A 24,392-nucleotide genomic window follows, 5' to 3' on the forward strand; every position below is an offset into this window, starting at 1 on the left:
TTAACCAAATAGGGATTTATTTTTATTTACAAGAATAATTCTGGAGAAGCACAGCAGCTAGCATTGGCTTGATCAAACAATAGGGTTTACATCTCTGTGATTCTCTTGGCCTTTTCCTCATGTAGCAAAATGGCTGCTATGGTTGTAGCCATCATATCCTCAATCAAGGCAAGAAGAGAGGGACAAGGAGACAGTATTGACTATGCCTCATTTGATCAGAAAAGCATAAGCTTTTCTAGAAGCCCCTGTTATACCTCTGCTTCAATCTCATTGGCCAATATCAGGTCACCTGGTCTCTTCAAGATGCAAAGAAGGCTAGATTGTGAGCGCCTAGATTTGTAGCCGCTGGTATGGAGGTGACTAGAGAAGTGGAGTTGGGGGATGGTCACTAGGGAGTACACCCTAGTGTCTGTCACAGCTCCCTGGATGACATGGGGCTTGAGGTTCCTTCTACCTCGGGGGTGTCATCACTACTTGTCACCTCTGTGGCGGGACAGGGCAGAACTTCAAGCACTCCCTTGAGTTTTCTCCTCTACCCCATCTGGTTGCTCTGCCTCATTTCTCTTCACCAGTCTGAGCAGCATGTAGACCTCTGAGATCCACTCCTTTGGGGAGCTAGTGGTCTGTTGAGGAGTCATGCATCTTTAGTGTGACCCTTACCCGGCAGATGTAAAACAGTGGCACCACATTCTCACCCCGACAGTCACATTAGGAGCCCCAGAGAGTGCAAGTTCTGTCTGTCTCTCTGTCTGTCTCTGTCTCTCACTCATGCATGCATGCATGCATGCACACACACACACACACATACACACACACACACGCACACACACACACAGAGGCAGCATATTTGTATTGACACTAACATGCTGGACATTGTCCGGAGGGCACTGTCAGCCATGCTGAAGCCCACCAGTAAGAGTAGGCACAGGACCAGGTCCGTCTTTATCCTCCTGTTGGTCCCTCCTGTGCTTCCAGAACCAGAGCTTCGCAGCTTCCTGTGGTTGGAGGAAGTAAAAGGAGGGGCTCCTCCCTCCCCCTACCTGCTCTGCTTTCCACCCTCAATGAAAGTCTTACAAAGCCTGAGGTGGGCTTTTTGGGAGAAAAGATTCAGGCCTGAAAAAGATTTGTGTGTGTTGCCCAGTAAGAAATCCCTTGAGGAAGAAGAATAGGCGGAGCTGGTCCATGGTAGATGGGGCTGTGTGGGCAGCGGGGCTCAGGTGCTGGAAGTTTGGACTTGTAAGAGGCCCGTTTACATAACATGCAGTGGCGTCTTCAAACTATCATTTTCATTTGCAGAAGTGAATTCCAATGCCACTGTATGTCTGCTTTCCAAAAGGCTGTAGAGAAGGTAAACATTTTGGTTTTTCTTTTTGGCTAGCATTGCATCATGGTGTGATCACACCAGTAAAAATGCAGATTGGCAATTATATACAACTCTGGTGCATACAACCATCACAAGAGCAACAGAATCAGATGTCCCTGGGGTGGGCTGGATAATGATGAATGAGGGGCTGCAGATTAGGAACCTTGAGGACAGAGGTGCCTGGGAAGAGAGGTGGATGATGGTTTGTGTATTGGGGGTTGGGGGTTACTGGGGCTTGAACTCAGGGCCTGAGTATTGACCCTTAGCTTCTTTGCTCAAGGCTAGCACTAGACTAGCTCAAGGCTGACACTTGAGCCATAGTTCCACTCCTGGCTTTTTTTTTTTTTCTGCTGAATTGGAGATGAGTTTCATGGACTTGTCTGTCCGGGCTGGCTTTGAACTGCAATCCTTAGATCTCAGCTTCCTAAGTAGTTAGGATTATGGATGATGTGGATGATGTCTTGCTGTGCACCACCCCAGATACTGAAGCCCTGCTGCTTGGGTCTTACCTGGAGCTTGCTAGATGGGATTCCCCCATCATTCCTGTGCTCAATGAAGTTGGTCAAGTGTTGTCCTAAACGCGTGGGGGGCGGGGGAGGGTGGAAACACGAGCTCTGGCTAGGTGTGTGTGTGCCCGGTCTAGCTGGAGAGGGCTGTGAGAGGAGTAGAAGTATGGGCCTGGGAGTTTGGCTGCTGGGAGACACAGGGCCCGTGGGCCTTGAAAGGTTCCTGATAGGAAGGCCAAAGAGGCTCCTCTTCTTCAGGCCCTGAGTCAGGGACGTTCCATAGAGCATGCTCTCCTGGCAATGGTCTCCACTTGGGATGGCAGGGAGGGATCCGCACTCAGAAGTCCAAATCCAAGGGGGAGCTCAGGGCTCCACAGCAATCCCTGTTTGGGGCCTGCCTGCTTGGAGCTTAGGGGTGTTCCCCAGCTTTCTGTGGGGGAGGGCCACGCATTTCTAAGGGGGCAGAATCACACTGCTGATGGCTGGGGGGGGGCCGAGGGGGTCTGCCAGGTACAGGGGGCTGGAGGGGTGGGGAGGAGGGAGGGAAGGGTGCGGCCTGGGCCTACAGCCAAACAGCTGTCTACAGCGCTCTGTCTTCAGGGCTCAGCGTGGCAATTCTGCGAAGGTTTTCCCGAACTTTGATAAACTCCGGGGCATGGTCCTCTTCCTTTTCTGGTTTTTTTTCCAGCTGAAGGAGAGAGAAGCAGAGGGGTGACGTGCGCAGCTGCAGGGGAGGTGGTGGTGGATTCCTCTTCCCAGAAGCCAGGGGTCCTCTCACCCGAGGGGCCTCTCAGGGGTTCAGGGTCCCCACTCTAAAAGCAAGGTCACCCGGCTCTCAGGGCAGCTGTGGTGACCCTAGGTAGCTTGCAGGATGCACCCACAGTCACCCTATAGGTCAGTGTGTGCGTGCGCACGCGCGAGTCCCGTCCCAGGTCCTCTCTGCCCACTGTCTTTCTGGGGCCCAGGGGGAGGCTCGCGTGGGTCCCCAGTGTTCCCCACCTGGTTGAGCCTCTGCTGCCTCCTGAGCAGCTCCTGCTCAAAGGGACACTGCAGCCGCTTGGCCTCCAGCTCCTCCTTCTTCTTCTTCACCAGCTGGTTTCTCCGGCGGTGCTCCAGCACGCGCTGCAGCTCCGGCTTGCTGTCCACGCCAATGCCCCTGCGTGTGCGCGCGCACGAGCAGTCAGGAGACCCCACTCCTCACCAGCCCCCTCCCCAGCTCAGGGTGACCCGAACTCTGCCCTCATGGCCTCTAAGCTTCTGGGAAGCCCCAGAACGGGGATCCATCCCTGACCAGCTTTCCCAAGGCCAGTAAGGCTGCTAGAGCTCAAGATCCCAGCGCCAGCGGCGGCTACCATAGGGCAGGGAGAGCATCTGGACTCAGGTTTGACCGCAGAGATCAGCTTTGACTGCATTTCTGAATGCTTTCTACCGAGGGAACTGCTGGGCTGGAGTCTTTGAATAAGTTACGCAGCCCACTGCTCTTAAGACCTCTCTTTCTCCCTGTCACCATCACAGATTCTGGCAGGTAACAAATAATAGCAGTTTTCAGGTGTTTCCTTAATTAGTAGTTACAGGGAACAGTAGTTGACATATTTAGCAGTCATTTGCATTTCTCTCTTGTGAATGTACTATGGCCCCCCCCCACCTTCACCCCTCCCCAATTCTGGGGCTTCAACTCCAGCCCTGAGTGCTGTCCTGGGCTTTTTTTTTGGTTCAAACCTAGTGCTCTACCACTTGAGCCACAGTGCCACTCCCAGTTTTCCCAGTGGTTAGTTAGAGATAAGAGTCTCAAGGACTTTACTGCCTGGGCTGGCTTCAAACTATAGTCCTTAGATTTCAGCCTCCTGAGTAGCTAGGATTATAGGTGGGAGCCACTGGTATCCAGCACTCTACCTATTTTAAATCTTTTCTTTACTGGTTAAGAGATAAGAATACATTTTAGTCTCTCTCTCTCTCTCTCTCTCTCTCTCTCTCTCTCTCTCTCTCTCTCTCTCTGTATGTATATATATATGTATGTGTATATATATGTATATCCTTGAATATCTCTTAGATTACAAAATTTCCCCTGGTTTATCTTAATGCTACTGCTTTTAGTGTGATGATGTATTTGGATGTTAAAAGGAGCAATCATTATAAAAGACAATCAGAGAAAAATGATCATATTAAGGTACTATGTGAAAACAAAATTCCAAACAGTCCAGTGTTGGAAAGATTATGTATAAAAATAGGCTCATAAACGGCCAATAGACACATGAAGAAATGCTCAACTTCTCTAGAGAAATGCATAAAAGAAATGCAAATCAAAACAACAGTGAGATTTTACCTCACACCAGTTAGAATGGCTATAATCAAGAAATCTAATAACAGATGCTGGAGGGGATGTGGCCAAAAGGGAACCTTACTGCATTGTTGGTGGGAATGTAAACTTGTTCAACTACTTTGGAAAGCAGTATGGAGGTTCCTCAAAAGATTCCACATAGAGCTCCCCAATGACCCAGCAATCCCACTTTTGGGCATTTACCTAAAGGATCACAAGCAAGACCATACTAACGCTACCAGCACAACTATGTTTATTGCAGCATTATTTACCATAGCTAAGATATGGAACCAACCCAGATGTCCCTCAGTAGATGAATGGATCAAGAAAATGTGGTATATATATATACACACACACACACACACACACACACACACACACACACACAATGGAATTCTATGCCTCCATCAGAAAGAATGATGCCACCACATTTGTTAGGAAATGGAAAGACTTGGAAAAAATTATATTATGTGAAGTAAGCCAGACTCAAAGAAATATAGTTCCCATGGTTTTCCTTATTTGCAATAACTAGTATATGTCTAGGACAAGCAGAAGCTACATGTGACCATATAAGATGATGTTAAGTGAAATGAACCCCAAGATAGGGACACAAGTGGTTTTTTCTTGGAATTGTTTTTAACATATTTATAATGTACTATGTGATTTTTTTTGTTTCTTTGGTATGTTCCTCCCCCAGGGTACAACCCCTGTTTTTTTGTTTTTTGTTTTTTTTTTACTGTATTTGATTCTGATGCCCTGCATCTCGTATATACATTTTTCTAGTTTGGGGAGGGGAAGGGAAATAACAAAAGGCTTAAATAGGGATACAGGTTGACCCATTGTAACAACGAGATGTACAAAACACTATGTTGAAAATGAACTTTACAACTTCAGGCACAGGGATGGGGGTGGGGGGAGGGAAGAGTTGGGGAGGTGGGGAGGGAAGGGGTGGGAGTGAAACAAAGGAGGGGGTAAAAATGCTCGATAGGAACTGTACTCATGACCTTACTCATGTAACTGTAACCCCTCTGTATAGTATCTTTACATTAAAAATATGTATTAAAAAAAGAATAGGCTCATTTACCCCCAACAACAAATCCTCAAAGAAACAACCGCCCAATTAATAAGTAGGCTAAAGACTTAAAGAGAGACTTCTCTGAAGAGGAAATAAGAATGGCAAATAGACACATGAAGAAATGCTCAACTTCTCTAGCCATAAAAGAAATGCAAATCAAAACAATAGTGAGATTCCACCTCACACCAGTTAGAATGGCTATAATCAAGAACTCTAATAACAACAGATGCTGAAGGAGATGTGGCCAAAAGGGAACCCTACTGCATTGTTGGTGGGAATGTAAACTTGTTCAACTACTTTGGAAAGCAGTATGGAGATTCCTCAAGACTCCGCATAGAGCTCCCCTATGACCCAGCAATCCCACTTTTAGGCATTTACCCAAAGGATCACAAACAAGGCCATACTAATGCTACCAGGACAATAAACTATGTTTATTGCAGCATTATTCATCATAGCTAAGATATGGAACCAACCCAGATGCCCCTTAGTAGATGAATGGATCAAGAAAATGTGATACACACACACACACACAGGAATTCTATGCCTCCAAAGAAACATAGGTCCCATGGTTTCCTTTATTTGCAATAACTAATATATGTCTGGGACAAGCAGAAAAGGTCAAAAACTACATAAGACCCTATAAGATGATGTTAAGTGAAGTGAACCCCAAGATAGGGACACAAGAGATTTTATCTTTGTTGCCATTCTTCTTAATGTACTTATAATGTACCATGTGTTTTGTTTTGTTTTGTTTTTTTCTTTCTTTTTTATGTTCTTCCCCCATGGTACACCCCTGTGGTCACTGTATTTGATTCTGGTGTCCTCTAATTTGGAGAGGGGAAGGGAAATAACAAAATGCTGAACTAAGGATACAGGATGACCCATTGTAATAATGAGAGGTACAAGACAGTATGTTGAAAATGAACTTTACAACTTTGCAGGGGTGAGGGTGGGGGTGGGAGAGGGGAGGAAGGAGTTGGGGAGGTGGGGAAGAAAGCAATAGTAGGGGAAATATAAGGAAGGGTATAACAATGCTCGATAGGAAATGTACTCATTACCTTGCTCATGTAACTGTAACCCCTCTGCACAGTATCTTTACTATGAAAAAATATATTAAAAAAAGAATAGTCTCATTTACACAGATGCAAATGAGACTAGAAATCACAAGCAGAATCTGCCAGCAGAGGGAGCTATGAAGACACTTGCCTTCTTGCTGTCACTGGTAAGCAGGGTGGCACTGCCCAGACAGTGGAAGGGAGACACAACTTCATATTCCATTGTTACCTCCCAGCTGTCCCTCAAGATCCATGGCTCTTATGCATTCTCCCCTGCATTGGCTCTCTCTACTCAGTGCTGTGAGCCAGCCATCTCAGCTAGAGGGGCCTTTTGGGGGATACTGATCAGACCTTACACCCCTGTTTTTTTGAGGATTAAGGTTTGAGGCAGGGTCTTGCGCTTGCTAGACAGGTGCTCTCTTTCTTGAGCTGCACCTCTAGCCCTTTTTACTGTAGTTATTTTTCAGATTGTCTTTACTTTTTGCTGGACCCTGCCCTGGACTGTAAACTTTCTACCCATGTCCCCTGAGTAGCTGGAGTTAAAGGTATACCATCACATCCAGTGTGTCGAGATGGGACCTGGCTGACTGTTTTGCCTGGCTGGCCTTGCGATGTGATCTTCATCATTTCCCCCTCCTGAGTCGCTGAGATTAGAAGTGTGCGTCTCCGTGGTGGGCCCACGTATTTCTTCTCAGACTCTTCCCCAATCTATCCCTACTCCTCTAGCCTGCACCTTATACTTTCTCACCAGCCACCTGGAGCAACTTGTACTCTCCAGCCATTTGTGGGTGCTGTTACCCTGCTGCTCAATGCCCACCTCCCTGCCTGGCTGGTTCCTATTCCATTCAGCTGAGATATTGCCTCTTCTGAGAAGTGATCTTGGGCCCCCCCAGATCCCTCCTGCGGTGGGGGTCTTAGGCCCATTTATGCTCCTAGCAAGGTACCCCTCCTCCTCCTCCTCCTCTTCTTCCTTCTTCCCCCTCCTCCCCCCCCTCCTCCTTCTTCTTCTTCTTTGGTTGGTCATGGGGCTTGAACTCTGGGCCTGGGCGCTGTCCCTGAGCTCTTCAGCTCAAGGCTAGCAGTGCTCTACCATTTGAGCCACAGCACCACTTCCAGTTTTCTGGTGGTTTATTGGAGATAAGAGTCTCATGGGGGGCTGGGAAGGTGGCTCAGTGGTAGAGTGCTTGCCTTGTATGCATGAGGCCCTGGGTTCAATTCCTCAGCACCACATAAGCAGAAAAAGCTGGAAGTGGCACTGTGGCTCAAGTGGTAGAGTGTTCACCTTGAGTTGAAGAGCTGAGGAACAGCTCCCAGGCCCGGAGTTCAGGCCCCACGACCAGCCAAAAAAAAAAAAGAGTCTCATGGAGGGCTGGGAATGTGGCTTAGTGGTAGAGCACTTGCCTAGCATGCATGAAGCTCTGGGTTTGTTTCCTCAATACCACATACATAGAAAAAGGTGGAAGGGGCACTGTGGCTCAAGTGGTAGAGTGCTAGCCTTGAACAAAAGAAATTCAAGGACAGTGCCCAGGTCCTGAATTCAAGTGCCAGGACTGGAAAAGAAAAAGAAAAAAGAAAAAAAGAGTCTCACATACTTTCCTATCTGGGCTGGCTTTGAACTGTGATCCTCAGATCTCAACCTCCTGAGTAGCCAGGATTATGGGCTTGAGCCACCAGTGCCCAGAGCTATTATTTTCTTTTTTTTGCACCATCTTCTTTTTCCTCCCTCCCTCCCTCCCTCCCTCCCTCCCTCCCTCCCTCCCTCCCTCTCTCCCTCTCTCTTTCTTTCTTTCTTTCTTTCCTTCCTTCCTTCTTTCTTTCTTTCTTTCTTTCTTTCTTTCTTTCTTTCTTTCTTTCTTTCTTTCCTTTCTTTCTCTCTTTCTTTCTCTCTCTCTCTTTCTCTCTCTCTCTCTTTCTCTCTTTCTCTCTCTCTTTCTCTCTTTCTCTCTTTCTTTCTCTCTCTCTTTTTCTTTCTTTCCTTTCTTTCTTTCTTTCTCTTTCTTTCTCTTTCTTTCTTTCTTTCTTTCTTTCTTTCTTTCTTTCTTTCTTTCTTTCTTTCTTTCTTTCTTTCTTTCTTTCTTTCTTTCTTTCTTTCTTTCTTTCTTTCTTTTTTTTGAGGTCTGAAACCAGGACTTGAACGTGGTACCTGCTGCTTTCACTCATTGGCTAGCACCTTACCAAATGAACCATGCCTCTAACACCACAAGGTCCCCATTTTACTGTTAGACGAAATGCCTGTCTTCCTCCCTGAGGGCCCCTTTTTTGTTATCTAGGTCTGGGCACATAGTAGGTGCTTAGTAAATGCATCTGGAGTGCAGTGAGTGTCTGGGAGGAGAATGGGGCTGCAGGGGCCTCAGGTTCTCAGGGGCCCCCAGAGGATGGACCCTCATGGGTTGTGCTGGTGACCACATTTGGGTCATCCACTCCCCTGCAGAACCTGCCTGTCCTCCATGAAGGGACTCTCCCAGTCCCAGGGGCCTGCAGAGTGTTGGGCGGGGGGGAGGAGGCAGAAATCCTACCTTCTGTGGTTCATCAGCAGCTCTCGATGCAGCTCCTGGTGACTCCGGGAGGCCTTCACGGGATTCAGCAGCTTCTTGGGCTTGATGAGCTCTGGGTTCCACTCTCTGTACTCTGGCCGGGCCATGAGACCCCCGATGTCTGCTCGTTCCCTCTGGATCTCCGAGTACATGGAGGCTGTGGAGATGGGCAGAGGAGATGGTCAGGGCTAGCCCATGCCCCCATCTGCTCATTCAGGCCAGTTAAGGTGCAAGGTCTTCATGTCAGATGGTCTGTGCTAATGGAGACTATGTAATTCCTGGGGAAGCTGCCTGGCTTTCTGAGCTTTTTTGGTTACTCATCTGGCAGGTGGAACTAGTCATTGAACCTTTGCACAGGGTGGTGATAAGTACTAGAGGGGATGTTTATAAAATATTGGGGGTATACAAAGGAAATGGTACTGGATCTGAGCCAGGCATGGTGGTGCATGCCTGTAATCCCAGCTGTGTACAAGGTATAGGTAGGTTTTGCAGACTGAGGTTGTCCTAGACAAAAAGTGTGGGGCACTATCTAAAAATTAAGTGAAGGGGATAAAAAGGCCTGGAATATATGATTGAAGTGGTAGAGATCTGAGTTCAAACCTCATATTGTACGAGCAGGTGGAGGAGGAGGAATAAGTTGTACTGTGTAACAAATATGGGTTCATGCCTATATATACTTTTGGCCTGACTTTGCAAAAAAAATTTCCCCTACAACAACAGGGATTGTTGTATTGGAGTTTCCTTTTCCATGAGCTTGTTCCAGAAAAAGAAAGGCGAGTGGAGGTTCACACCTGTAATCTTAGTTACTCAGGAGGCTGAGATTTGCCGATCCAGAGGTTCAAAGCCTGCCCGGCAGGAAAGTCCATGAGACTCTTATCTCCAAGTAACCACAGGAAAACTGGAAGTGGAGCTGTGGCTTGAAGTGGTAGAGCACTTGAGCAAAAAAGCTCACAGACAGGGCTGGGAAGGTGGCTCAGTGGTAGAGCGCTTGCCTTGCATGCATGAGGCCCTGGGTTCGATTCCTCAGCACCACATAAGCAAAAAGAAAAAAGCCGGAAGTGGCACTGTGGCTCAAATGGTAGAGTGCTAGCCTTGAGCTGAAGAGCTGAGGGACAGCGCCCAGGCCCAGAGTTCAGGCCCACGACTGGACCCCCCCCCAAAAAAAAAGCTCACAGACAGGGCCCAGGGCTGGAGTTCAAGCCCCAGAACCAGCACACCTGCACACACACTCACACACACACACACACACACACACACACACACACACACTCACTCTCAAACAGAATATTTATTAAACACAATTTAAAAGAATGCACAGATTGAAGGGAAATATCACTTGCTCATGTCCAACACCCGGGCCACTGTTCCAAATGTGCTTGTGGAGGGGTCTGGCTCTTCAGCCTCTCTGTACAGCAGAACAGAATGGGAGGTGCAGTCCCTACCGCCCTGTGGCAGGTGACAAAGAGAGGGGGTGTGGTCTTTTATGCAAATGTTGTCTGGCTGTCCAGGCCTGACTTCCACCAGAGCAGCTGGAAAGTTATCAGTGCAGTGGAAATTCTAGCAGGATGGGGCCCGGGGTCACAAACTGACTCCTTATTCCTGAAGTACTTGTATGTGTGTGTGTGAGAGAGAGGGGTGGGGGGCGAGAGGGAGAATGCACATGAACACGTTTCAATGGACGGGCCACTGTATCACCATTATTTACTCTGGACACCAGTTCTACCTTCTCCATGAATGCTACTTTCCTGAGGCCAAGCATGGGCAGTGCCTGATCTGATCAACCCATTTAATCAGTATTGGTAATAAAACAGTTGAGGTTTTTGTCTTGGGGCCCCAGAGTCCGAAGGCTCATGGCCTCCATGTGGCAGCTGAGGGAGGGGTCCCCATAGCAGTCCCCAGGCTTCTGCATTCTCCCCCCCCCCAGCATCAAGTTGCCTGTGGCCACCTTGTGTGTGTGTGTGGGGGGGGGGCAAGTTGGAGGAAGCCAGCCAGCCTGATACAGTTAAGGGATGTACAGAATTTCAAGCTTCCCAAGTCCTCAGGTAACTAGATGGAGATATGGTCTAGGAACAAACCTAGAAGTGGCCTATGCTGGCTGGGCTCAGCATGGGCTCACAGAGGACTGGGGGGGGTGGTAAGCATAGGTCAGGGACCATGTCTGGGGAATGCTGGCGCTGTATGGGGTCTGTGCTTGGCACTGCTGGCTCACCAGCAGTGGGCAGGGGTCTATTCCAGTATCCAGTCAGATCACCCTATATAAGTGCCAGAGTCTGGGAAGCCAATTGAGGGTCAGAATACAGAAACGTGACTGCTGTTTGCTTCTGGCATTAGCATTCCCAGATCCATTTCTAGAATGTGGATTCTAAGCAACTTCTTTTCTTCTTATCTTTTTTTTTTCATAAGGTTATTTGTTTTTCATATGATATCTTTTCTAAATTTTTTTGTTTTGTTTTGTGCCAATACTGGAGCTTGAACTCAGGGCCTGGATGCTGTCCTTGGCTTTTTTGCTCAAGCCTGTTGCTCTACCACTTGAACCCGCAATTCTACTTCTGCCTATTTGGTAGTTAATTGGAGATAAGAATCACACAGACTTTCCTGCCCAGGTTAGCTTTGAACTGTGATCCTCAGATCTCACCCTCCTGAGTAGCTAGGGAGAGGGTAAATAATAACAGAGCTTGCATGTCTCACCCTTGTCGACTTCCTAGCCTAGACTCACAGAGCAGAACTAAGCAAGCAACGTACTTGTTCTATCAGAAAGAGCCAGCATTCCAGGCAGGCAGTTACCTACACCTGCACACATCCGTGAAATCAAACTGCTGAGGAAGGGAGCAGAAGGCTCTGTGTTGAGTGAATGACCCGCGTTAGCCAGGTGCAGGGGAGGGCTGGTGGCTGGAGGTGACATTTACTAGGGGAAGGCGGCCTGGGGGCCAGCCTGTGTGACTCATGCACCTTAACAAGTGGGATCTGTTCAGGGAACACAAAGGCGCAGTGTGCCTGGCGTGCGGAGGGCCGGCCAGCAGCGTTCTGTTCCGAGTGAGGGTGGACGGGTGGGTTCAAGCTGGGCAAAGGGCGAGTCTGAGTGGATTTTGCAAAGGTCATTCTGGCTGCTGTGTTTGGACAGCGGTCAGCAGGTTTGGGGGAATTTTATTATTGTTATTGTTTTAATGACTGGTTTCCTTTGCTTCCAGTGGGCAGTTTTGGGTCTGCCTTCCATTAAATTCCTCAGGAAAAAACCTCTGATTGGTCTGGCTGGGAATGAATAACCCCCAGGCTGCTGGCAGCATTGGGGTGGCCATGGGGTGGCCGCATCCTACAGGAAGATGCCCTACAATGACTGACATTCCTGATGCATTTTCAACAAGGTCCTGCATTTCTGTATCCCACATCAACCACTGACCAGCCCTCGCTCATCCCAGGCCCTCCTTCTCCCCTTCCCACATTACATCAGTGCCTAGCTGTCATGATGTGGCAGGGGAGGCTCGGTTCCCCCAGAGGATAGTTGGGAAACTATCCTTTGCCAGGCTGGTGCCAGACTCCAACAGGTGGCATGTGTTAAGTTGCCCCCCCCCACTCCCCTCCCATGTGGCCAACTAAGGGGTAGTGGAGGGAGGGAGGAAGGTATTAAGAATTGCAAAACCATGGCCAGGGTGCCCATATCTCAGGCCTGTAATCCTAGCTACTCAGGAGGCTGAGATCAAGGGATTGTGGTTCAAAGCCAGCCTGGGTAGGAAAGTCTGTGAGACTCTCCAGAAGTGGAGCTGTGGCTCAAGCGGTAGAGCACCCGCCTTGAGTGAAAAAGTCTAGGGGACAGTGCCCAGGCCTTAAGCCTACCAGCCAAAATTGTTTTTGTAAAATGAGATTCCTCATTTTGAGTTGTGGGGCTTGAACTCACGGCCTGGCCCTGAGCTCTTTTGCTCAAGGCTAGTGCTCTACCACTTTGAGCCACAGCTCCATTTCTAGTTTTTGAGTGGTTAACTGAAGACGAGAGTCGCATGGACTTTCCTGCCTGTGTTGGCTTTGAACCATGATCCTCAGATCTTAGCCTCCTGAGTAGCTAGGATTATAGACCTGAGCTACCAGCGCTTGCTGCCTCCTGCCTTTTAATTTAACTAAATGAAGCCTCTGTGTTGAAGAGCCCCACACAGGTCCTGTCACAAAGGAAGAGCTCATTGAGTTGTGTCGTGCACACTCTGTAAGGGCAGTCCAGGTAGCCAGCACCCAGCCCTCAGTGCTGTGCTAGTCCAACTTGTAAGTATAGGAAAACCTGAGGAGGCTTCCTCAGGTGGAGTTCTGGGTCATGTCCAAAGCCGCTGGGTGTCCTGAGAGTTCCAACCCCATTGGGGAAGTAGCCATGACAGGCCACTTCCTGTCCTGCATCCAGCATCAGTGATGTGAGCATCACACAGGTCACCTCTGAAAAGAACAAGATGAATGCCCAGAAGAGAGCTGTCAGGGTAGAGGGACAGGCTGGTCAAGAAGGAGAAAGCAAGCCAGGTGCAGCAGCTCACACCTGTAATCTCAGCTACTTGAGAGGTAAAGTAGGGGGATCATCGTTGGAGGCTGTCCTAGCAAAGTGCGTATAGTCCCTACCTGAGAAACAAACTGAAAGCCAGCAAAATGGCTGTGTGTGTATGTGTGTGTGTGTGTGTGTGAGAGAGAGAGAGAGAGAGGGGGGGGGAGAGAGAGAGGGAGAGAGAGAAATAGAGTATAAGCTTGAGGCCCTGGGTTCAATTACCAGTACCACAAAAAGAAACAAAGAGAAAGTGACATGGTTCATGCATGCCCAAGTATATGGGAATTGGAGCCATTCAGACTTGCATTTGAATCTCAGCTCGGTCCCTTCTTAGCCTAAGAGCAGTTTTATCCTCCAGAGCTCCAGTTTGAAAACTCCAGCCTGGCGCAAATCCCCAGTGCAATGTAGCCACGCCCATTTCCTGCAGGCAAATCCCCAGCCTGGAAGGTAGCCACGCCCATCGGTACAGGGCTTGGGAGCTACTTTGGGTCTGGGGCTTCGTGCTCTGGAAACCCATGTGGTTGTAGAACTCCTCTCCATGAGGTTTGGGGTTAGTAAAGGAAGTGATACTTGTAAGGCTCTTAGGAAATACTTAGTACAGAGTTGAGGGTTGGGTGCCTGCATTCAGGGGCTGCCACACACAACAAGGCAGGTTGATGCACTGCACAAGGCCAAGGCTTCAACTCCTGGACGTGAACCACCTGTTAGCTGCTTGCAGTAATTACTGTTAATAAATCCCATTCCTAGGCCAGGACTGAGTTTTTGCACTCTCCTTCAAAACTACCTTGCTTAGGTCAGCGGACCTGAAACTCATCTGCGTGTTGGGACTTTAAAGCTATTAATAATGCTGGGCCCTGGTGGCTCATGCCTGTAATCCTAGCTGCCCAGGAAGCTGAGAGCTGAGGATCCTAATTCAAAGCCAGCCCAGACAGACAAAGCTGAGAGACTCTTATCTCCACTTAACCAGCTAAAGGCTAGAAGTGGAGGTGTGGGTCAAGTGGTAGAGTGCTAGCCTTGAGGGAAAAAGCTAAGCGAGATCAAGCCCCAGTACCTACATGAAAACAAAACAACCCTTACTCCCCAAATTACCACCACCACCGCCAACAAAACAAACCCAAGCCGCCTTGCTGGGGCATCGTGAGAGCAGCCAGTGCAAGCTTGTGAAGGTCGCTGGTCTCGGCCACCTCTCACTCCTGGGGCCGAAGCTATTGCTGTGCTCAATGCCAGGCCTGGGGTCAATGGAGCTGCAGGTGGCAGCTAATCTGAGAGGCTTTCCAGTCAGTCTGCAGCCTGTGGGGCACAGGAGGAATCCAAGGGCAGGGGGGCCTCCAGGCACCCCGCACTCGATTGGTTCTGGAGACGCTGCAGGACTGCTAGATGCCCAGGGTGAGTGAGCTCACCAGGCAGCTGCCGTGGGCAGGAGCCACGGTTAGGGTGGCAGCTTTGAACGCAGACTCTGGTACCCTCTTGGGCACAGGAAGGAGAGGGACAGGAGGGGAGTTACGCTGATGGAATTCCAGATTCTATCCATCCTGAGAACGGCAGTTGGACCCCAGGCTGTCAAAAGTCTTTGTGCAGTATTGAGGATTGAACTCAGAGCTCATTTGCTAGGCAAGTGCTCTACCTCTTGGGCCATGTCCCTAGTCCCTTTACTTCTACTGTTAATTTTGCTTGAGACAACTCTTTCCTTCCTTCCTTCCCTCTTTCAAATAGCTGGGATTATAGGCATGTGCCACCACACTTAAACCTGTCTAAGATCTTAATGACCTCCTCACTTCTTCTCCTTTGGGGATTCTGTTTGTGTTTTTGGTACCATCAGAGATAACAAATGATAGATGACCTAGTAAAGCCAAGTGTTTAAATCATACGTTGTAGAGGGCACAGTCTGGGTTTGGCTCACAGAATAGTCTTTTCTAGCTATGTGACCTTGGGAAAATAGCTTAACTTCTCTGAATCTTTGACCACTGGGGATCATAGCTACACTTACTCTGTTTGGAAGGAGACGTGATATAATGTGCCTTGATCACTGAAGACAAATTGTTGTCCCTTCCTGGTGTGTGTGTTGCAATGAGCACTCAGGAAACAACTGATTTTACAGATGAGAAAATTCTTAGGCCCAGGGAGACCAAGACACACAGAAGATGGATGGACACACCAGGACCTTCAGACTCCAAATTCAGTGCTCATTCTACCATGCCATTGTCTGCCAGTGCACAATGCACTTGTTGACAGGGTAGCTTCCCATCCTGTATTGTGTGCTCAAAAACAACCACAACAGCAAATCCAGCACAGACACAGCATAACCCTCCCCCCTCCCCCCTCCCCCCCACTGCTAGATGGGAAAGTGAAGGCCTGCTAACTCGGGGACTACTAGTCTATTCCAGATACAAATGCTGGCCGGGGTGCCCCAGCCCACCCTGGCTGCTGAAGCCAGAAGCTATAGGCCTGGCTGCCCTGGGGAGGTCTCTGGCTAGGAGAGGCCCAGCAGGTGGTCTTCCTCCTTGGCTCCGCATTCTGTCCAACGGCAGGAGAGGGGAAGGCAGGTTTGGGGAATAAGGCTGGCAAGAAGAAAAGCAGCGTTCAGCAAGGGGACAAGCATGGCTGACCCTCCTGGTCCCTTCCTCCCCAGAGGCTGGCAACCAAGGAACGGTGGGGCCACAGACGCCTCCTGGCAGCCTCTGCCCAGGCTCAAAGCCCCCATTAGACCCACTAGTTCACTTGGGAGACCCTTGGCCATGAGTCCCGACTGTTATGAGAAGGGCTGAGGGGGCCTTTGCAGGTTTGAACCCATTCCACAGCAGAGCGCAGGGTGAGGCATGCAGGGCTTAGAGGGAGGTTGGGGAGGGACAGGGCGGGTAGCTGAGCCTGGAACAGGCACTAGCAGACCTGGGGAGATCACCACCCACACTGCTCCAAGGCTGCCAGGCCTGGGCCAGGGCGCCTCCAACCAAAGCCACGCAGGTTTGGCTGCAGTTTTAAAAAGTGACCTACTCCGTTCTCTAGCACCTGATTTCTTTCCTTTTCTTCCCTTCCCTTTCCCTCCTCCCCCCCCCTTTTTGTGCCAATGCTAGGGCTTGAACTCAGGACCTGAACATCATCCGTTAGTGTTTTTGCTCAAGGCTGCCAATCTACCACTTGAGCCATGGTGGCTTTTTGGTGATTAACTAGTGATCAGAGTCTCACGGGCCTGGGCTGGCTTTAAACCACAATTCTCAGCTCTTAGCCTCCTGATTCGTATTACAGGTGTGAGCCACAGATTTCTGATCCCAGACCTGTACTGGAACGTGCTAGAAAAGCCAAGTTTACCAGAAAGTCAGACGGGTTCTGTGCATGCACTCCCCGCCTAAATTGTACTACACATCTATCTAGCTGCCATGTCTCATGAAATCCTCACAGGGCTGGAAGGGGTGGGGTGGGGTACTGTCTCCCCTCCTTTGTCAGGTGAAGACAAGGCTCAGAGAAGGCTTCAGATTTCCCCAGGTCACACAGCTGGTGAACGCAGGTGCTAGAATCTGAACTGAGCTCCCCCCCCACCAGAGCTGTCACTCTGTGCCTTTTATCTACAGGTTCGAGGCCCTCCTGAGTGACAGGTGAGTCTGGACCCTGGGGGCTTCTCAGAAGCCAATCCTTCACAGGCATGCAGGGCCCTCTCAGGTCAGGGTGCCCACATCGGCTCCAGCCAGTGCCCAGTCCCAGAGTGGCAGCAGGTCACCCCATATCAGTTCACCCATAGGGGGACAGAGTCCAGAGAGCTGAACTCAAAGGGTACGGCTCCCTGACTTGCAGCCCCCCTTCCCCCCAGCCCCCCAGCTGCCCTCCCTCCTTCCCCGACTCCCTCCTGGGCTAGCACCCAGCCCCAGAGCAGGTCACAGAGTTGACAGGGTCTTACTTCACAGCCGGGTCCTCAGGAAGGAAAGTCAGGAGAAGTCACTGCCGGGTGGCTGGGCTGAGCACTCCAGCAACTCCCTGCCAGCAGGGTCCGCCTCCAAGGGGCGGTTCTTAAGCCCCTGGGGATGGGAGGCAGCTTCGCATTCCTGTTTATTCTGGTATCAATAAAAAGGAACTGTTGCTATAGTAACGGCTATTTCGCTTGGTACTCAGCCACGATGTGGGACACCATGTCCAAGCCACCCGTTTGAGAGGCACAAATAAATGCCTACTTGCTCAGATGGATGCGGACTTAGGAACATGCCAAGCTTTGTTCTGAGCCAGCCCCATGGGGGGAGGGAGAGGGGAGGGGGAGGCATTTCCCCTGTTTCTGATGGCAGGGTCAGGCCACAGAGGATTCCAGAACTTCCCTGCGGAGGGAAGCCAGGCTTCCGGCTGTGGTGATGAATTCCTCAGGACAAAATGTCTCTTGGGGTGCAGTGTGTGTGTGTGGGGGGTGGAGAGGGGAGGCAGGAAGGGGAGCTATATAGCACTGACTCCGTGCTCTGTCAGCTGCTAATGGATGGAGAACTTGTATGTGTATGGAGTTAACTGGACTTGAACTCCAGACCTAGGAGCTGTCTCTTAGCTTTGTTGCTCAAGCCTGGTACTCCACCACTTGAACCACAGCTTCTACTTCTGGCTTTTTTGTGGCTAACTGGAGATCACTGTCCCTTAGATTTTTCATACTTAGACTGTGGTTTTGCACCGTGATCCTCAGAGCTCAGCCTCCTGAGTAGCTGAGATTACAGGCGTGAGCCACTTATGTATGCCTGGCTGGATTGAAAACTGGATACATGTGAACTCTAGGAATGTCTCTGAGGAATGAGGGGAGTGAGTAGCAGCTGATGGAGTCTGGGTCACCCTGGCTTTAGTGATCATTCGGTGGTCACTCAGTGTCGTCCCCCCCCCCACTTCCCATGTGGAGAATGGCAGTAGAGCCTGCAGGGGGCGGGACTTCCCTGCAGAGAGGTCTGTGTTCTGTGTTCTGTGTTCCAGGGCAGGGCCCTGGCATGCAGCTCTGCCTGGCACCCTTGTGCCACACTTACTGGCTAATGTGAACATGTTTGAGTGAAAATAAATCTCGTGTGAAGACCTGCAAGGCTGACACGGGGGCTTGCGGCGAATGCAGCCTTCTTCCTGATTTCAGAACCAGTGTGTTCTCCAACATGCGGACTTCTCTAACCTTTTGGCATTGTCCTCGGTCCCCCAGGGGCCTCCCCTCTGGACCCTACTAGCATCTACCAGCTAAACTTACTTCCTCACTGAGTGTTAGTTGTGGGGAAAGGGGATGAGGCCCAGGACACACATCAAACTGGAATGGACAAAGGTCATTTCATGTTCTCCTTGCCCCCATGTGTTCTCTTCACAAACATTCACTGAGTACCGGGCTGTGTTCCTGCTATTGTCCCTGTGTGAAAAGGCAGATGAAAATCTTGGCCCTCAGGAAACAGGTCTTCAGGAGGGGACTTACGCAATAAATAAGCAGACGCATGTAAAGAACTCCTCAGCCTGCCAGGCCTGCTGTGATGAAAATAAGACTGGGGGGGGGGGGCAATGGGACACTGTGGCGGAGGCTGACTCACAAAAACTCTGTCATGGGGGGCTGGGAAGGTGGCTCAGTGTTAGAGCGCTTGCCTCGTATGCATGAGGCCCTGGGTTCGATTCCTCAGCACCACATAAGCAGAAAAAAGCCGAAAGTGGCGTTGTGGCTCAAGTGGCAGAGTGCTGGCCTTGAGCTGAAGAGCTGAGGGACAGAGCCCAGGTCCAGAGTTCAGGCCCCACAGCCGACCAAAACCCAAAAGAACAACCTTGTCATGGGACAGACTTGCAGAAGGAGAGGTCTCAGGGAGGGGGAGAGCTAGTTGCAAGTAGGAATGAGCTGGGTCTGAGGGAAGAAGGCTGTGTGGCTGCCATGTTGACAGCATGTTGGGAGGCAGGGCTAAAGCAAAGGGTTGGACCATTCTGGAGTCACTCAAATTGAGAGGATTACAGGTTTGCAGGCAGAAACCATCCTCTCTTTCAAGACAAAAAATCAGTACATACATAGGGAACTAACGTGGAGGGGCCAGGCATGGTGTCTCCCACGTGTAATCTCAGCTACTTGGGAGGCAGAGACTGGGAGGATCTCAGTTGGAGGCCAGTCTGGACAAAAGGTATAGAGACCCATATGTCAAAGAACAAAGGTGGGCATGATAGCTGTGATCCCAGCTTGTATGGGAGGCAGAAGTAGGAAAATGCAGTCTGAGTCTGACCCTAGGGGGGGAAAATTGTGCAATTCTATCTGAAAAATAAAAGCAAAAAAAGGATGGTGGCTTAGTTCAAATGGTAGAACACCTGCCTAGCAAGTGCAAAGCTCTGAGTTATATTCCAAGGCCCAGAGATGCCAAAGGGAAGGAGCATCCTGAAGATCAGGAGAGGCGTTTTTGTGTGTGTGTGTGTGTGTGGGGGGGGTAATAGCTAGGGACATTTTCTGTATTTATTGAGGGCTGGGGCTTCCATTTGTAGGAAATAAACCTCCCAGAACAATTTTCCTTTCATTTTTGTCCCCTTTTCTCCAAGCTGACAGGCTCTTGGAGCCGCTTCTTATGTGCCTGCAGACATCAGAGAAAAAGTTTCCATAGCAATTTGAGACTTCGTCCTCAGGCCTGTATTCAGTCTACATCCTCAAGGTTTCAATGAGGTTTCTGAGAAGCCAGGCACAAAACAGCCCTAGGATCAAACCCCACTCCACCTCCAAATCACCCCAACCATGCCCTGCTGGAAAGACCCAGGGAGAAAAGAGGCTGTGTTGGCAGGAAAGCGTGTCCTGGGATCCCTGGAGAGATGACGAATGGACTGAGAGTGGCCCTTACAACAAGTTTGAATGAGGAGGCTTTTACCCTGGCCAGGGACTTCAAGCGTGAACACTGGGGAGAGAGAAGGCAGGAAGGAGCAACCAACCCAGCTGCTATGACATGGCTTCGGAGTTGCTGCAAGATGTTTGGTGCCCCCTACTTTGTGCACATTTAAAATATCTTGCAGCTAGACCAGCAGGACAGTGGAGCTAGTGTGTGTGTATAAAAAATACTTTGTGTGTGTGTACTAACAGTAAACTGCTACTTGTTGTTTATCTGAGATTCGAATTTCTTTGGTGTCCCTTTTTCTTTTCGGGCACTTCTCCAGGGTGTGTGAAGGGCTGGAGGCTGAGCCTGCCCCCTGGTGGCAGAAGACAGTAAGGCACCAGGGAGTCACCCTATAGTCCAGGTTGGAGAGTCCTGAGCTCCCCTACCAAGAACCCAGCCTGAGGTCCAGGTGGACTTTTACTAGAGGCCATGTAGCACTTCAGGTGCACAGTTATCCACAGAGTAGAGTCTCCCAGCCTAGGGACTAAGCTTGTGGGTCTGGTGTCCACTCAGATGCCAGTCATGGCTTTACTGAGGGACAGCTAGGTGACTTTCCAAACTCTGTCTCCTCATCTCTAAAAAGGGTGGGTGTTCTTTTGAAGTACACTGGCTATGGAAAACCCTGCCCTGAGTGGGGCAGCAGCCTATGTGGCAGCTATGATCTTAACCCCTGTAAGAGCACTGAAAATTTTCACTGAAGTGAGGAAAATGGGATTACAGCCTCAACAGTGGAAAGCAGACATCCAGTGTTACAACTGGCTGTTGTGCCTACTGGAATTATCGGCTAGATTTCCCCTCTTTATTCTCAACTTCCCCGAATCTGTATGCCAGCATATGCCACTTTAAGGTTAAAAATCACTTGGAAGTAATTTGTGATGGGCCTTTTTCTTTTTCTTTCCTTTCTGTGTCTGTGTGAACTCAGGGTCTGGACATTGTCTGTTATTTTATTTTATTTCATTTCATTTTTAATTGGTCGTGGGACCCGAACTCTGGGCCTGGGCGCTGTCCCTCAGCTCTTCAGCTCAAGGCTAGCGCTCTACCACTTGAGCCACAGCGCCACTTCCAGCTTTTTCTGCCTATGTGGGGCTGAGGAATCGAACCCAGGGCCTCATGCATGCAAAGCAAGCACTCTACCACTGAGCCACCTTCCCAGCCCCATCTGTTAGCTTTTTTTGCACAAGGTAAAAGCTCTCATGTGAGCCATAACTCCAGGCTTGGATTCAAAATGAGATTCTCAGATCTCAGCCTCCTGAGTATCTAGGCTAACAAGCATGAGCCCTACCAGAGGAGCTGGGCTTTTTTCTAATAGTATAGTATGACTGGGTGCCTGGCTCAGGGCAACCATTAGTGAAGCTGACGGCCATCTTCGATTGGATTCTATCCCGCCCTCCTTGGGGACTTCTACAGGGATGCAGTGCCACCGCTCCTTCACCAAGCCACCCCCACATCTCACGTCTCTTGTGTTTTTTGTTATTATTAAGGTGTGGTACAGAGCGGTTACTGTTTCATGAGTCAGGTAATAAGTACTTTTTTGGGGGGGACAATGTCACCCTTTCCTTCGCTTTCCCCCAGTATTCCCTTCCCATCCCCGCCCACCATTCTCACTTCTTGCTCCTCCTTGGGTAAGACAACAGAGGGCAGGTTCCAGAGGCCCACGGCTCTAGGTTTGAATCTCAGCGTCACCCCTGATGAGCTGTGTGGCCTTACACAAGCTATGGGACCTATTTCCAATGAGGGTTAACACGAGCATCCACCTTCCTGATAGTACATGACCGTGCCTTTTGTGGGATCTTGTTGGTAACGAAGGCCAATAAATATGAGCTGAGTGAACGGAGCTGGTGGGATTTGGCAGGTGACAAAAACCCATGAGCAGCCGTCACTTGCCATTATTATTATCATCCTCAGAGGACGGGCAGGCTTTGGCATAGGTGAGTGAACCCAGTTTGGATGTGAGTTCTCCCCTTGGTGGGGTGGCAAAGTTTCCTTAGCAGACCAGGGGCAAGCTGTGCTGGCTTTGTGGGCTTCAAGCCCTCTTCTAGTAAATGGAAATGACAATTCAGTGTCCTTGTGCCATGGGGACAGCACTCAAGTGTCCATAGTAGGTCCTCCATTAAGGTACCACCCACCCCTTCCAGAAGGCTTCTACCTCTTTCCTGGTTTGTAGCTGCATCTGCTATTCTGGATGAGCCTAAAGATAAAAAGAAAAAGCTGGGCGCTGGTGGCTCACGCCTGTAATCCTAGCTACTCAGGAGATTGAGATCTGAGGATTGCAGTTCAAAGCCAGCCCCGGTAGAAAAGTCCATGAGACTCTGATCTCCAATAAACCACCAGAAAACCAGAAGTGGCGCTTTGGCTCAAGTGGTAGAGTGCTCGCCTTGAGCTGAAGAGCTGAGGGACAGTACCCAGGCCCAGAGTTCAAGCCCCACAACCTATCCCCCCCCAAAAAAAATCGTGTGTGTGTATGTGTGTGTGTGTGTGTGTGTGTGTATGATGTGCACGCGCATCAGCATGAGGACATTGGGGTCCAGGTTAGAGAAAACTCAAGGTCTTCAGACCAGGGGCCCCTCCCGCAGCTTTGTGAGCTGGTAGGACCCGGTCAGGGGGCAGTTTCGCAGCACCAGAGCTGTGTAGGCTAATCCCCAGCTGGGTCTGAAATCCCATCGCCTGATTTGGGGCCCTTGGCTTTCTTGTCTGTCCTGATCAGCCGGAGAGCTGAGGCTTTCCCCCCCGGGAGGCGCCTTCAGGCCAGCTCTTGTTTTCCGGCTTAGAGGACTGTTGTTCCAAGGTTCTCAGCTAGTAATGGCAGGGGGAGGGGAGGGGCGGGGGGAGGGGGAGGGGGGGAACAAGGGAAGGGCGGGATCTCCCCTTTCCCAGCCACCAGAACCGGGAATGTATGAGAGACTCCCGTCCCAGAGTGCAGGTGTGCAGGGGCCTTGAACCCATTTTGGCTCCCAGGGGCTGCCACTGAGGCAGGCTCCCTGGCCAAGGCCGAGGGTAGCTGGCCGGTGAACCCTTGTCCTTTGTCCGATCTGATGCTTACGCCCCCTGGCAGGACCCCAGCGGCCCTTTTCAGCTTCTCCAAGGGTCCTCTCCTGCCCCGATCCTGACCCAGACCCCGCCACCCTGTGCCACATCCCCGTCCTTGCTCGCAATGTTTATGCTGCTGCCCATCTATTCGTTTACTTCACTTTTTGTAACCAAAAAGAAGCCCCTAACTGTGAGCAGGAAAGCCCTCTCTCTGGCAGATGAGCCAACAAAGAGCCTCCGAGAAAACACCTGCCGTCCAACTGCACCCATCATCCGAAAGCAACACCGCCGCACATTTGTTTTCAAACAGTTGCAGGGAATGCTTCCTCCACGACTAGTGTGTGTGTGTGTGTGGGGGGGCTCCCTTCCAGGGGGCATTAGACAGCACGCAGTCCCTGGTCAACGCCCAGGATCTCTGAGCATCATCACACTCTCCTGCGCTTTGGACCAACACCTCCACTTAGGCGCAGGAAGAAGGCAATGTCCCCAAGGACAGGTACCCCCAAAACATGAGTGGGGCAAGAAATGAGGGAAAGAAAGAAAGGGCAGGAACCGAAAAGAACGACAGAGGGGAAGGGAAAGGAAGGGAAGAAGAAAGAGGGACGGAGGCTCGGTCTGCGCTCTGCGCACAGCTGAGCCCCTGGCTCTCTCCCCACCGCAAAGGCGACAGGGGCCCGATGGCCGTTGTCCCCACTTACCGGACCTGAGCAGCACGGCTCGGTAGAGCCCCGTGGCCTCGGCCGGCCCCCGTGCCCACTCGCCCAGCCTCTGCGCCATGCCCCACGCGCCCAGCTGCGGGATCGGAGGGATTGGAGCTGGAGCGCACTAGGAGAGCAGCTAGCCGGCTACGCCAAGCCCCGCTGGGATCCGGTTACCGTGGCCCAGGCCGAGGGGCGGGCACTGAGACCGCTGGGAGGAGGGGGCAGGGCAGAGCCAGGTGTCCGTGCCCAGGTGGCAGGCCGGGCACAGGCAGGGCACCGGCTGCGTCTGGAGCCAGGCTTCCCAGCGCTGCCTTGCCATCCAACATCAAGGCGAGAACGCAGCGTGCGGACTTTCCGCCTGGCCTTCCGCCTACTCTTCTCTATCTTTTTGGGCACGGGCCTTATTGGACGTTTCAAGCAGGTGTGGGATTCTGAAACCTCATACTTGGGCCCCGATCTTGGCCCCACTAGTTAACAGTTGTGTGACAG

The 24,392-nt window shown here is 50.6% G+C and overlaps 1 protein-coding gene across 2 annotated transcripts; it reads right to left on the bottom strand.

Moving 5' to 3' along the window:
• Fam107a (family with sequence similarity 107 member A) lies at positions 1-24,009 on the bottom strand. Of its 2 annotated transcripts, none has more exons than XM_070018811.1 (4): positions 23,901-24,009; positions 8,833-9,007; positions 2,869-3,025; positions 1-2,557 (listed from the first exon to the last, which is right to left on the bottom strand). In XM_070018811.1, the coding sequence occupies exons 1-4, from the start codon at positions 23,977-23,979 to the stop codon at positions 2,450-2,452; spliced, it is 519 nt and encodes a 172-aa protein (XP_069874912.1). In that variant the 5' UTR covers positions 23,980-24,009; the 3' UTR covers positions 1-2,449. The 2 variants fall into 2 exon arrangements, with proteins under 2 accessions (XP_069874912.1, XP_069874913.1); XM_070018812.1 differs by lacking the exon at positions 23,901-24,009 and adding an exon at positions 17,253-17,391.
• Positions 24,010-24,392: the final 383 nt, after the last annotated feature.

This window comes from Dipodomys merriami, unplaced genomic scaffold (genome assembly GCF_024711535.1).
Source record: "Dipodomys merriami isolate MVZ:Mamm:240054 unplaced genomic scaffold, mDipMer1.0.p SCAF_13, whole genome shotgun sequence".
NCBI classification, from domain to species: Eukaryota; Metazoa; Chordata; class Mammalia; order Rodentia; family Heteromyidae; genus Dipodomys; species Dipodomys merriami.

Bases quoted from the DNA above. Each gene is read 5' to 3' on its own strand.
- Fam107a (XM_070018811.1), bottom strand. From the start codon at position 23,979: ATGGCGCAGAGGCTGGGCGAGTGGGCACGGGGGCCGGCCGAGGCCACG. The intron at 9,008-23,900 runs GTAAGTGGGGAC...CCATCTCCACAG, and splicing joins AGCCGTGCTGCTCAGGTCCG to CCTCCATGTACTCGGAGATC. The intron at 2,558-2,868 runs GTGGGGAACACT...TCTCTCCTTCAG, and splicing joins GGCAGCAGAGGCTCAACCAG to CTGGAAAAAAAACCAGAAAA.